The sequence below is a fragment of the Alosa alosa genome, chromosome 13 (assembly GCF_017589495.1).
Source record: "Alosa alosa isolate M-15738 ecotype Scorff River chromosome 13, AALO_Geno_1.1, whole genome shotgun sequence".
NCBI classification, from domain to species: domain Eukaryota; kingdom Metazoa; phylum Chordata; class Actinopteri; order Clupeiformes; family Clupeidae; genus Alosa; species Alosa alosa.
This window is the reverse complement of record NC_063201.1, coordinates 31,806,874-31,821,362: the sequence shown is the minus strand read 5'-3', so window position 1 is coordinate 31,821,362 and position 14,489 is coordinate 31,806,874. Positions and strand designations below refer to the sequence as shown.

The 14,489-nt window shown below is 39.2% G+C and overlaps 1 protein-coding gene across 1 annotated transcript; it reads left to right on the top strand.

Annotated features, from left to right (window-relative positions):
- Positions 1-8,746: 8,746 nt before the first annotated feature.
- Positions 8,747-14,300, top strand: proser3 (proline and serine rich 3). Its single transcript, XM_048260398.1, has 9 exons — positions 8,747-8,874; positions 9,408-9,462; positions 9,564-9,685; positions 10,039-10,238; positions 10,475-10,974; positions 11,119-11,263; positions 13,002-13,170; positions 13,987-14,068; positions 14,185-14,300. The coding sequence occupies exons 2-9, from the start codon at positions 9,428-9,430 to the stop codon at positions 14,231-14,233; spliced, it is 1,302 nt and encodes a 433-aa protein (XP_048116355.1). The 5' UTR covers positions 8,747-8,874; positions 9,408-9,427; the 3' UTR covers positions 14,234-14,300.
- Positions 14,301-14,489: the final 189 nt, after the last annotated feature.

The window sequence follows — 14,489 nt, the reverse complement described above, 5'->3', positions numbered from 1 at the left end:
TTTTAACATTTTTATTAAAAATTGCGTGTTCAAAATTATTCATACCCTTTTTAAACAATCACTGGAAACATCTTTATTTACCACCACAGCTCTCAAAATGGTTAATATAATACCCACTAAGCCACTTCATGTCTCCACAATGATTGTAGACTGCACCTTTTTAGCAGCAATCTGGGTTTTGAGGCAGGAACGATTATTTGCCATCACTTTGGCCTTGTGCTCACTTTTTTGACGGATTGAGGTCCGCTCTAAAATGTTGATATTGTTCTCTGTTAACCATTTCTTGCCTTGTTTGGCTGTATGTTTTGGATCATTGTGTGGTTTATTGTTCAAATGCTACCTTTTGGGGCAGCCATGGCCTACTGGTTAGGGCTTCGGCCTTTGGGCTTGCTGGTTCGACTTCAATAATTCACGGATAAGGGATAAATGCAGAGACCAAATGTCGCTCACACAATCAAAAGATATACTGTACTTACTTACTAACTTACATACTATTGGGGCAGGTCTCTCGGCACACTGCCTGATCTTTTCCTCCTAGCCTCTTGTTTTAGTGTTAACGTTTACTTTGAGAAAGTCACCAGGTCCCCCTGGTTGAAAAACATCCCAAAATAATAATTTTCTCACTCCCACAATTGAAATGGACATGGTGTCATTTGGGTTCAATGCTTCCCTTTTTATGCCAATCTCAGGCCATGTCCCTGGGTCAAAAAAATCCAGCGAAAGCTAAATTCTTTGTCCAGGTGTGCCCTTATAAAGGTTAAGCTGAGTTGTGCATCTTTCATCAATTCTGTGGTGGTGTCTTTTACTTAATGGGCATATTTATTAAAGTAATCTAAAAGTAATCCTAAAGTAATCAGATTACGTTACATGTTTTTGGTAATCCAACTGATTACGTTACTGATTACAAAAATTGCCATGTAATTTGTAGTCAGTAATGGATTACATTTCAAAGTAATCTGACCCAACCCTGATCGTAGGTAATGTCAGAGGTGGAAAAAGTATGAAAATATTGTACTCAAGTAAAAGTAGGCTACCAATACTTTGATGAAATATTACTAAAGTACAAGTTAAAATACCGATCTGAAAATGTAGGCTACTCAAGTAAAAGTAAAAAGTAGGCTAGTTCATTTAAAATATACTTTAAGTAAAAGTTACTTAGTTACTTTTTTTTTTTTTTTTGGGGGTACCAGAACAACCAGTTTTACCAGAGACTTTCTAATGAGGAGATACAGCACTCAAAAAATCCTCCATAGTAATGCATGGGGTTAGTTTGTAACGCAGTTGTCTACACATACCCTTCCGCGGCAAAACGTCAACATGTGAATACATTGAGCCAATCATGTGGCGTGTTGTGAATACATTGAGCCAATCATGTGGTGTGCTGTGAAGACATCGTGCCAATCATCTGTTGTGATCTCACCGCTGGAGCAAAATTGGTGTCGTGAAGCCTAACGCACACACATTTCTGCCGAAATAGATGCCCGATAAGTGCCCAAAAAGCGTTGCAATATGGCCGCCGAGTGGAGGTACTTGCCTAAAAGGACTTTGGTCCAAGCTCGAGTTGCTGCAGCCAGCAGCTAAGGCAGCCATGTTCATGCTCCCAGTGTGTAGCAGGATTCACAAGAGGGACCCATGGAATCTGTTTAGAACAATGGGCCAAAATCACACCTGATACTGCGACTAATAAGTTTTGTCATACAGGAAATGTCTTGAAGCTGTCATTACATACAAAGGCTTTTCCACAAAGTATTGAAGAAATTTCAGTAGGCACGTTCAATACTTTTTTCCTGTGTCATTCCACTTTATTACACATAACTCTTATGTTTGGATTTTTTATATGTGTGTTAATAATGTGTGGTGAAAATTTCAAATAGACTCACTGGAAGTTTAGGGGACATTCCAGAATTAGAGGACATTTTGGCATTTACACTTCTTAAATAATTATTTTCTATTTTAACATTTTATGTTGAATATTTAAGAAATATAGGTCATAAACTACTAAATTATATGATTTGTCAAGCTAAGGCATCAACGGTACTTTTTCCACCTCATATGTTTTATTTGCTGTGTACATGTAGTTACGCAACCCTGTTACAAATACAAAATAGCATGAAAAAAGTAAATTTTTAAAATATTTTTCAGTAAATCATTTTACACTGAATAGTCATATGATTTCAGGTAAGATTGTTAATATATATTATATATGTTAATTAGACTAACTATCAAAGGCTTAATTATCTTCCATTTGAACAGTGACATACAGTTTTTCTTTATAATTCCAGTATCTATTCTCAAATATGCTCAGATACATTGTGCATATAATCATATAAGCTGTTCTAAGGACTATTGATGTAATTTTTTGTGTGATAGCAAAATTACTTACCATTATTTATCCTTGTTTTAATAAAAATGTTTTTGTAACAGGGTTGCAAATTGAGTCATAACATCATAAATCTGTAGAAATCCATTACAAATTCTGATATTAAGCCTATCTATGTTAGTGCGTGCGCTATCAAAAGCTTCCATTTACTGCAAGCTACTGTGGTGAGGTAGGGCTGTCAACAATATCGCAAAAGCTACCGGAACAATTTTCACAAAACTTCTTGGAAAGGTGTAGCACAGGCTAAGGAAATCCCATACATGTTTGGAGCCGATCAGACTGAAAGGGAACATTTTCCATATTGTAGCCTATTCTCGCAATGATAGCGAAAGTGAAACGTTTCATTTTAAATGATGGATTTGTGCAAGCCTGTGTAATTTCTTTCACGTGTTTAATGCATTCATATGCTAGTAGTAATGCCAGAAATTACCGTGTATAGCCCTCTTAGAAATGATTGTTGCATCTTGCATATATTATTTAGATGCGCACTCAATCGCGCATGCATGCAGGCAAAACGTGATCAAATGTGGCGACGTTTACAATACGTGATAGCCTAATGTGAATCGCGGACAATAACCAAAGAAAGTAATTTGCACCTCCATTCACCAATTAAAGGCTGTAGTAGGCCTAGTGTTTCTACATGTTGCCACAAAACATCATTTCTGTCAGAAGCCAGTCTATAATGCATACAGGGGTAACATGAGGTGAGTCAGACAGAAGAGGGGCCTGTCTTAGTTAAATGCCAAAGAAACGTCATGTCATAAAAGTTGTAGGCCTACTAAACGCAAACACTTAATGACAGCTTGTTCGTGGTGGTGTAGTGCTGCCTAATTGAAATGGGATATGGTTATCTTATATTGGGCTATTAGTGTGGCACATTTATTGGGCTTTTAGCCTCTTTTAATTTATTTGATGAGGAACTGATAAAGACTGAGCAGCAGAAAAGTCATAGTCGATACATCAATTGTTTATTATTATAATTAGGCTATTGATAGCCTACTATTACTTTACTACTATTACTGTTATTATATTATTCGGATGAGGCAAAGGAATGTAGCCTACATCTGAGTCTGAAATGTAACTGCACTGCTGCTATTATTAACTGTTAACTTCCGGGAACTATTTGAGGCTTCCATTAGCTGCCATTGTTGGGAAAAAAATGGAACATTAGCGTCAGTGGAGTTGTCGCAACTCTACCTTTATATGGCTCTGGGAGAACCTGCTTTTTTTCTCTGTTCAAAACTCGGTTTACACGAAGACGATAGAGAAAGGAACATCTTCCCTCTGAAAGTTGACACAAAATCAAACAATATTTGATCATTCAACTTCAACTGAACAGCGACAGGTTTTGGTAGGCATGTAGACGTTAGACGGTATCCTACAGTTATAGCCAGCGTCAGTCAGCATCATGTAACATTAATGGCGTTAAAGTCATGAATCCTGTAACATATTATAACATAACAGCGATGGCTTATTCGAAGACGATCTGCATGGATATATAACCACCCAGAAAAACTCAGAATGTGAGTGATAGTTAATTGTATGAGACTTTTTTTATTAGTTATCCATTGCTATATTAGGCTGTTATGCTTTAAATATGCTGTTATTTTGGTCATGTGGACTTGATTAAACGGGTAAAGATAATTCATAAACTGCTATTCTTACATGACTGAAGCAGTAGGTTCAACAGTGGTGTTTGAGGTTGCTGTGTTAAGTTGTTGTGTGATCACTAAACAATTCATAGGTTCAAATCAGTTAAGTTTTACATACGGGAGTTAGCCTAACTGACCTGTAGGCTATAGCACATAAGCCTATTCTGTTTTCATTTATTAGCATTTGTTGTGATTATATAATCAAAATGACACTCATGATAACTTGAAATAGAAGGACAGGAGATAGGTGATTGATGTCCACAAGCACGAATTTCACGAGACAAAATATTCTTGCCATGTTTAAAATGCTGCACTTTTTCCCTTCATAGCCTATCTCTTGCAATTCATTTTTGGATGACTGTAGATAGTTGTATTTTAGCCTACGTCTTCGTAGACAGTAGCCTAGGCTACACCACTAGCTCTAGGCCATCTGGAGAATAAAAGACTTCACAGCTGCTAACGATCATCCTCCACAACCATGAGGATAGGTAGGCTGTCGTTCGTCGCCTTTTTGCTTCTTATTGTAAAACCAACTGTTAGGGCCTACACAAGTGGTCGGCATCCTAGTCAATATTTGATATTACAATTTCAATTTTTAAGCTATTTGTAGGGTAGAGTGGGGGAAAACGCCCCCCTTAAGGAATATGTGATATTACTGTGAAACAAAAAGCTTTGTAGAATTGCTATCCTAGTTTTGAGTGACAATGTCATGAATTATAAACCAAATATGAAAATTGTCCAGAGTTAACAGTTAATTAGTATTTTACCAACAACAAAAATTGTGCAAAAGGGGCGTTTTGCCCCAGCGGTGGGGTAAAACGCCCCCCAAGGGTGGGGTAAAATGCCCCCACCCTGTCAAAGCAATGCCCCTCATACATTAATAGCAAAACCAAAAGTAAACAACTAAAGTAAACAAAATCTATTGAGGAGCAATAACATATAATCAATAAATTGATTACAAGCTACTATATTTGATCAATATATTGGCAATATCCAACTTTGTTTTAGTGACTGCTGAAAATTAGAACACTTGCCTAAAAATCAATTTTTCTTTTGTTTTCTTGAAATACAGAGCATGCATCCATTTTATGGTGGGTACTTGTACATTACCATTGTCAACATAGTGCATAGAAATAAAAACAACAACATTTTACTTCATCTAGTGATTAGTTTGTGAAATATAGGAGGGGGCGTTTTACCCCAAGGGGCGTTTTCCCCCACTCTACCCTATGTGTAGCCTATGCAACCCGACTGTTGTAGGCTTGCCTACCACTCTGCAGTGCCTTGCCTACCATTCTTGCCTACCACTCTAGTTGTAAACAAACGGTGACATTAGAACGGAGGTGCAAAACCTTAATAGAGCATCACAGTCCCGCCCACAGGAGTTTCCGGAAGTAAGAATTCAATGCAATTTCTCCACAATTCGGGTATAAGCCATAAAAACTTAACTGCACATGGTAGACTCAAAACCAGCTACGGCTGTACTAAGCGATTGTATATGGTCGGTCATATAGAGGGCGAAAATTCAAGGGGCACTAACCTTGTTTTGAAATAAATGTCTTTTAATCGCGATGTCTTGGATAAGTACTTCATTACCCACAATCCTGAACAATCCCACAGTGATGCCTCTGATGGGTGGAAAGGCTGTTATGATCATAGTTTGAAACTTTATCAGTGAAAATTATTGACAAAGATGGCGGAGTCTTTTACTGCCTATGGCGAAAATCTTAATGTGAACAAAAACTTTCTAGACGAACATTGGTACTTGTATCATCAAGGATTGTGGTTTATATATCACACGAACTTAGTCAGGGCCAATACACCATCAAATAGAACACTGTAAATGCTAGTTTGAACACTTAACTTTTCAGGTAGCCGATAGGCTAATCATTAGCCTTTCAGACATTAGAATGTCATTATAATGCTGCTAACATTAGATAGATAGATACTTTATTGATCCTCAATGGGAAATTCAAGGGTCATAGTAGCATACAGACATAACACACAACATGCACTTCAGCAGAAATGGTAAACATAAGTATAAGTATAAACATATAACTAAACTCCACTGTACAATAAAGACAGTAGAAGAAAAGAAAGATAAGAAAACTAACAAAACGAAATACACTATATAAGTTAAATTAAGAAAGTCCAATGTGCTTGAGGGTGATCAAGCATAAGACGCTTGTAGTGACAGGGCCGGGACTGGTGAGGTGCTAATAGGCTAGTGACAATGGCCCCACATTTTTGAGATACCCCTACCGGAGGTAGAACTAAATTAACAGATATTGTTATTCACCCCAAAACCAAAAAAGGACTAAAATATAGCCTGTCCGTATGGGAGTTATGGCATATAAACTAGTGCAGATCAATCACAAGCTCTGAGAACTTTGAAACTTGGCATGTATATAGTCAGGAAGTGGCTTTACCTACTGAAAAAGACTGGATGTGAATATCTTGATGTATGGAATGAATAGAGACATGTAAACATACACCTAAAATAAGCGGACATGCAAAAAATGAATATCTATGCAGAATGTTTTCATTTACTTTAGCTGCTTTACCAGGGATTATCATAGAAACACATATGATTGCTTGTTGGAAAGGTGGGGTTGTACTGAATCCAACAATACCACATATGTACATATAGTATGACAAGTTAGGCTATATTTTAGTCCTTTTTTGGTTTTGGGGTGTATAACAATATCTGTTAATTTAACAATCTTAGCAGTAAAATATTTTTAGCCAAGAATCCATTTCATATATGGGAGACCTTAGAGATGAGGAAAAACATTGTTGGGTTTAGTTCTACCTCCGGTAGGGGTATCTCAAAAACTAAAGCCCTTTCTGACCATTTGTCACTAGCCTATAAAGGGAGTGAGTGTCATGGTGTAGGTGCAAACAGTAGTCCAACCAAAGTCCTTAGTTATGTGAGCGAGCAGCAACCAGGAGAGGCAGAGAACACGCAGGCAAGCGTGCATCCTACAGCCCGAGACTCACTCCAAAGAGAGACTTTCTACAGAGCCCGCAGGACACGCCTCGCCCCGGACGACAAGTAGGGGTAGAGTCATCCTCCCACCTAAAAGACTCAAAGACTTTGTTGTAGGTCACACATAGCTTGCCAACTGGGAGCAGAATAATCTCCGGCAGCTATGAAGGTTACTGGGTAGTCCACCCCATAACCTAAGTTATAATGTTAAATGACTGGTGTTGATGGAAAAAAAAATTTAAATAAATAAAAAAAGGAATGTAATGTAATGTTCAACATATTTCCACATGCTTTATTACAGAACGACATGTATGTTTCAAGAATGAAATGCATTGTTCAACATGCTTCTACATTCAAGAGACCAGGCAACATCAATGTGCAGATAATGCAATAGCCACAGGGTTTGACATTTCCACAATTTCAGTATTGCCCTAGTTATTGACAACTTTTCTAAATTGTGTCTTTGTCTCAAAAAGGGGAAGATGTCATGTATGTACGCATGCGCGTTGAAAAGACAGGTTCACATATAAACATAACGGCGGGAAGGGGGGCTTTCGCTCATCAGTCCTCTCGTGAATCTCCTGTTGTACTACGGCTACTGGAGCCCAAGTCAATAAACGCAAGTGATTGATACTGTCAGACGTGGCCATCATTTCATTGAAGCAGAGACTTACACACCTGTTACCCATGGGCGTTCTTTTCTTTTCTCTGATTGTCTAACACTCTGTAAAGCGCCATGAGACACGTGTAATGTTTTGGCGCTCTATAAGTAGGCCTACAATTAAATTGGATTGAAAATTGAAATTGAAGTGTGTAACGCAGAACGTCCACAGCACAACAATGCTAAACAACCCACGAAAGCACATTTTGAAACGTTTCCTCCAGAAGTTTCCTCCGAAAGCAGTCACGTGTCTTTGGTCACATGCATAAGCACAGCCTATCGAATGAAGCCAAAAATAACCAGGCTCATTTTTTTATTAACTTCTTGGAGCGTTAGTATCCTCCTAGGTAACGTTAAAACATCACAAGGCTACTTGCTGACTGCCGAGACAAGGTAAGAATGTGCGACTAACAGTCATAAGTCACAGTTTTATGATATGTTCAATTGCTAACCATCGAAGTCGAGTAGATTCACGAACGGTAACGTTCAGGTAGCGTCGTATAGAGATACTGTTTTATGTTTGTATGACGTTAGTTATTAGCGTAACTTGAAGTTATTAGCAGAGTACTTTGTCAAAGTTCATATTAACCACATCGATTTCGAGTTAGCCTAATAGCCTATAAACGTTACATTGTTTGTAACATGTACATGTTGTTTCATTGTCGCCACTAACGTTATGACTACGTAACTTTTTGATAACTTAACTTGCTGCTCTCTGATGGTCATCAAACCCAACTGATTATGCGCCCGACATCATGACCAATTTCATGTTGATGGAGCAACTGTGGAACTTGCAGTTGCCTTCCGACATCCACCTACTCTGAAGTCCCTTACCCACAAGAAGATAGTTGAACCACCTTGTCTGGACTTCCAGAAACAGTGTCAGTGTCATATGGACGTGTGGCGTGTTTTGCCCGAGATTTTTTTTTTTACTTAACTGCATCAAGCCTTGTTAGTCTAAATGCAGCTAAAGTGTAGTGTTAGTTGTTAACTCAAAAAGTTTTAGTTAACCCTAAAGTAACCCTAGATGCTTAAATTTACAGTGGTCTTGACTAAGTTCTGAACAACATTGTCAGATCAAAGCTGATTTTTGTTTGTTTGTTAGAATACATTTTCCTTCCCACTACTACTACCACTAGGCGAATAAGGCCAAGAGGGAGGCACACCACCCTAGGACAGGGGCCTACAACAGGTAGCTTGTGACCTACCAGCTCCCCACCTGTTTCTGAGTAGCTCGCCAAGAGCAAGAGGTTCAAAGAACATGTTCATAAATCTAAGGTCAAGGTCTCAGAGGAAAAAGGGTTGGAGATCCCTTGCACCACCTATGAAATTATGTCAGTGCAAACAGACACTGGCTGGCATGCATACATGCAGTATACAGTTTTTGTTGTGTGGTTGGATGTCCCCAAAGCACTGTATATGTTTTATCTGTTGTTGAAGTCTTATGCACTTGCAGAATGTGCACAACTTTGTACAGACCGTGTGGATGATGCATTTTGGCATTATTTGCATTGCATGTATGTAGACAGTATTTGTATTGCAAAAATGACAGGCAGTGTAAAAAAAAAAACATGAAGTAACAAAGAAAAGATCGTCATTGAAAAGGCCAATATTAAAGTCTCTGCTTTGTCTGCTTTATGGCTATACAAATTTAATATACCATCACTTGTGTATTTTTGTTGCCACATACAGACTTTTGTGTCCCATACAATTCTTCTCATTCAGCTGAGCCTGAGAATTTCAAGATGCAGGATAAAGTCAGCAGGTTGCTGGATGTGAAGTATGAAATAATTCTCCACCAAACATTACTGCAACTTTGATTGAATGCTAGCATAGATGTAAGAAAATGGTTTGGACTAACATTTTGGTTTCTCTCATCAGCACACATTCCCTCAGTAATGATTCACCCCTGGTCAGCCCTGAGGGACTGGGCTGCTCTGACGACTTGTCTTTGGAGAACATGGGTAAACCACTGGAGAACAGCTTACACCGCTCAGACCATGGTAAGTTTTGGTGTGTTTCTGAAAGTCAGAGAATGACAGGGAACTGGTGTAGACAAATACAAGTGAGAGGTCTTTATCTGTTGAGTTCTTTGTTGACTGATGACGACAGGTCTAGTAAAGCAATATCTTAAAAAGTACAATGCCAAAACATCTGGTTCCAAAGAAAAAGTATCTTGTGTGATTCATTTTTATTTTTTGCAAAATCTGCAAAAATAGGGCGCAGTGTGCTCATGACTTGTGGTTTGTGAGTTACATTGTGGTTTTATGAACAAGTTATTTTTTACAGAATCTCGTTTTCTCTCAATCTTTTCATGTAATCCTGGGTTACCCTCGTACACCCACTTGTCTCCCAGCCATAAACTCAAACTTCTCCAAATACCTCACACCCACTCAAACGTTAGCAGTGGGCTATTTGGCTTCGGGTATGAAGCCAGAGGATGATATCCTGTACCAGTGGCGTCTCAGAAGGAGGATGGAGCAGTGTGGCCGTCAGCCTCAGTCTGATCTCCAGCTGCCAGTCCCTTACGGCTCGCTCTGCAGCCTGTTACAGCAGGTAGGGGAATCCAATAATACCTGCTTAGATTTGTCATTCTTTAACATTAATTAAAGAGAGGTTGTCATTTATCTAACTTATGCCTTCCTCAACTATGCTCTGACTTCACTACTCTGACATCTCTCAGTTTACCACATGGTGGTTGCAAGTAAAGGAACCAATGATTTAGTTGAAAGAAACACAAGGTTTGGGATTACCAATAGACTGAGTAAAATGCTTTGCGTTTTCTTTTCCAGACTCAAAATAACTTGCTTACAAGAGACCATTCAAGTACGGTCATTGGCACTATGGCACAAGCTTCATCTGATATATGTACTCAGGAACCCCCTCCTCCTTTTACTTTTCCACACCCCAGTCTGTCTCAGTTCCAGCCTAAGCACCACATCTCTCCACGTACATCCCACATCAATGACATCCTGCCATGTCCTCTCCAGAGCTCTCCCATGTTACTACCCAAGGAGAGTAAGCAGCATCTGAGGAAGAGTTCCACTGATACTGCCACTGCCACATGCACACCATTGTCAACAGATCAGCTTAACTTCAAAAATACACCTGACCACCAGCGCAACAAATCGCATTCATCTCTTCATCGGTACCTCCCTGAAAACAAAGAGGGACACTGTCTTATTTCTAAGAAGAGTGGGAAAGGAGGAAAAGGTGTCATGTCACAGCGGGTAGGAACAGAGGCTGAGACAAGAAAGAAAATAACTTCCTCCAGTAGAGAAAAATGTTCTAGGTAGGTAGGTTTTGAAAGAAAATGTACAGAATATTTTTTTCATTAAACAAATACAACAAGCCTCTGTATGAATGTGCTATAAAAATGAATTCCTTCCTTTGCTTATTACTAAATTCTAACCACACTGTATGTGTTGTGTTGTAGATTTGGCAGACATATGGACCAGTCTGACCCTGCACTCAGAGGAGACCAAGATGGCAAGAGGCTCAAGCGGAAGGACTCCCACAAGGCAAGAAGACGAGAAGCTTCGGCTTTATCCCCCTCTCCTCTACAAAGCACTCTTGGAATGGTCAGTATGATCCAGCTACTTGGTTTCCCTATGTCTTTCCCCATTTACATGATGCTGCAATGCATACAGTGTTCCCTACAGGTCTGAAATATAGTTGTGGTACATATCTAATTTTCATGAATCAGTCATAGGCATGACATTGTTCTATTTAGTCCTCCAGTGTTAATCAACAATTATTTTGCAGTAGGTGTTTGGACAATGTTTCAGTTAGCTGTTAACACTAGGGATCGACCGATATGGATTTTTTTAGTACCAATACCGATTTTTTTTTCCATCAGCCTTAGCCGATGACCGATACAGGCTGCTGATTTTCTTGAGCCGATATTTGAAGCTGATACTGCTTTTATTTTGCTCCCTCAATTTACATCATACAAATGACACATAATTACACAAAGGATGATAACAAATGTTATAAGTCTCAATTTAAAAAAGGAACATTTATTGAACTTATGGATGGGTGCACTGGATATGTAACCTGACTTTGCCAGATAAATTTCATTCCGCCTAGCTCCACTCATCCATCTGGGACCAATCCATTGGAGTGTTGCTTCAGAAGGCTGGGCCTAATCAAAAATGCTTGCATATGATTGAATAAGCCACTTGTCCGTCATCTATTGACGTGCTACTTCAACCACTCACATCGAGGCCAACCCGTGACGCTGATAAGTCTCACAGTCGCTTCTACGCTATGTCACATCTATGAAACTCCCGCCCTGCGTCCTGATGGGCTGTACCATAAAATCGGGTGCAGAAATCACTCTCAATGGAAGAGGTCCCAGATGGATGTGAGTGAAGCTAGGCGGAACGAAATTCATCTGGCGAGAGTCAGGTTACTGGATATAGTTAACTGTGCAAAATGCTTTCATCAACATCTTACAACACAGCCTTGATGATGCATTGCTTGCCGACATATTATAAGACATAATTCAAGTCATCACAAAATGTCCTTTGTCAACACATTTAAATAATTTAAGAATACAATAAGCCTGAAAAGTAGCTATTGCAATAAAGTGCTTGATTTGTCATTTTAGACTGCATAGTTTCAATTTTTCTATGTCTATTTTTCTAAAAAAAGCTGCCAGATTTGTCAACCACAGAACATAAATCAGCAGAGGAAAATAATGTGGTGTCAGATGTTTCTGTTCTAAACGGCAACAATGTCAAAAGGTATAAAAACGTATCTCTCCTTCAGGTAGCGCAGCACTCTCATATCGCTGTGATGTGCGTGTCCCACTGAGTGAGACAGACCAGACGCACACACAAACTTCTGTTTGGTAGCTGACAAACCACCATTGAACTAGATTGATAATGATACAGTAACGTTAGCAAACGGCTCTAAACAAGTAAGGCATACACGGTATGTCTGGTACATGATGAACGTTAACACGAATTAATATTCAACTACACGTCTCATTATTAAAGCTCTGATATCACTGCGATATGGCAACTCCGCCCCGCTCGAAGGGAGAGGGGGAGGGAGACGCACACACCACACGCGTCAAAAACTCAGCAAGGTGGTCGCTGAATAAAACTCCCACAAATATCTCGGAACAACGTCGGCATTACTTAATCATATGATTGACTAGTGTTTGTAACAGCTACCGCTAACGCATGCATACGGATAGCCGATACACGTAAAAAACGCAAATATCGGCCCGATATATCGGTCGATCCCATATTTAACACCGAGAATAGGGTCACTCCTGTTTCCTGCATTCCTTTTCTTCTGCCTCCACAGGTGGTGTCTGAAGTTCTTTTTCCCGATTTTGGATCAGCAGACACTACCAGAATGTCAAGCACTGACTCTTTTGAAGACACTCAATCATTTCCACCACAACCCTTAACCACTCCTCATAGACTTCAGAGACCTTCAGAGATCATTAATAAGCTTCTTATAGAATCAGAAGGTGAGCTGTGAGTTTGACTTTATATAATACAGTTTTTAGGTTTAGGGCTGTCTCATGGCCTGTGCCATCCACCTTGACCTGAGTATAAACGTTTCATGCTTTGCACGGAGGGTTTGACTTTGACCTTTACTTGCATAGAAAAAGGTGTTGGACAGAGTTTTGTAACAGCCATTTCTGTGAAAATACTGAATTATCATTCTTTCTTTTAAAACATAAGAAATTAAAGTTCCTTTTAGTTCTAGCAGGCAGTGAGGAGTGTCTGCTTTGGGTATAGCAGGAAACTCAACCATGTAATATGTTGGTCCTAGGGCTTGATCAGACAGGGGGCAGTTTGCAGAGTGTAAACACGAGGCGCATCATGCTTTTTTCACTGACGCAACTATACTTCTCTTAACTGTGCTTTTGCTTGTAATAACTAACAAACTAAAGATTGTATACATTAACTGAGTGAAATCAATTACATATTTTAATACCAAAAAGGTTCTTAAAATATTGCATTTTCCACTGAGAATGAAAGGAATTCAAGGCGCTCGGGGTCTCTGCAAAAATGTGCAAAACGTTTGCTGACAAAACTCCTTTCACTGCAAAAACAGTGTGCTGTCTGATCGTGCCTTTATGCTGGAAGGTTTGCCTGGCACTGCTAGTCTGTCTGGTTAAGAATCTGAACCAGTATTTTCTGGTGGGGTGATGACAAAAAGGAAGCACTGTGACAACAGGCCAAATTTCACACCCAAAAGTTGACAGCACCTAAGTTGCTACTTCTTGTGATGATCATTGTTGTGCATCATCTCATGATTAATATATGAATTCTGGTAGATTCAGATGAGCTGGAGTTTGAGGATGATCCCTTGCTGCTGGTGCTGCGAGAACAGAGAGGCTGGGTGAAGCAGCGCATATGGTAAGAACCAATTAAACTGATTGTCACAAGTTACTTCATTGTCTTAATCTGTGCACACACTTTTTTTTTAATGTGTTTATGTACAATCATCTTATAATCTAATATTTTTCTTATAGTGACATGGACATGTTGCTTAAAGCATGGCATGAGAAGCAGCCCCTCTGAAATCTCAGAATCTTGCACACATTCCTGTATGATTTTAATATATTGTAAATAAATTATGAACGTTGAACATTTGTAAATATTTTGTAGATATTAGTAGTAGTATTTATGTGATTTGTTTGTGTAGAAGTAGTCCCAGGGTTACAAACGAGATCTGTTCCCACGTAAATTTAAGCAATAAGCCTAAGAGGCCGTAGGCTCCAGTGATTTTAGAACAGTTATGGGACACTTTTAGCCATGACACGAAGCAGATTGCCTA

Bases quoted from the DNA above. Each gene is read 5' to 3' on its own strand.
- proser3 (XM_048260398.1), top strand. From the start codon at position 9,428: ATGCAGGATAAAGTCAGCAGGTTGCTGGATGTGAA. The intron at 9,463-9,563 runs GTATGAAATAAT...TTCTCTCATCAG, and splicing joins AGCAGGTTGCTGGATGTGAA to CACACATTCCCTCAGTAATG. The intron at 11,264-13,001 runs GTCAGTATGATC...CTGCCTCCACAG, and splicing joins TACAAAGCACTCTTGGAATG to GTGGTGTCTGAAGTTCTTTT.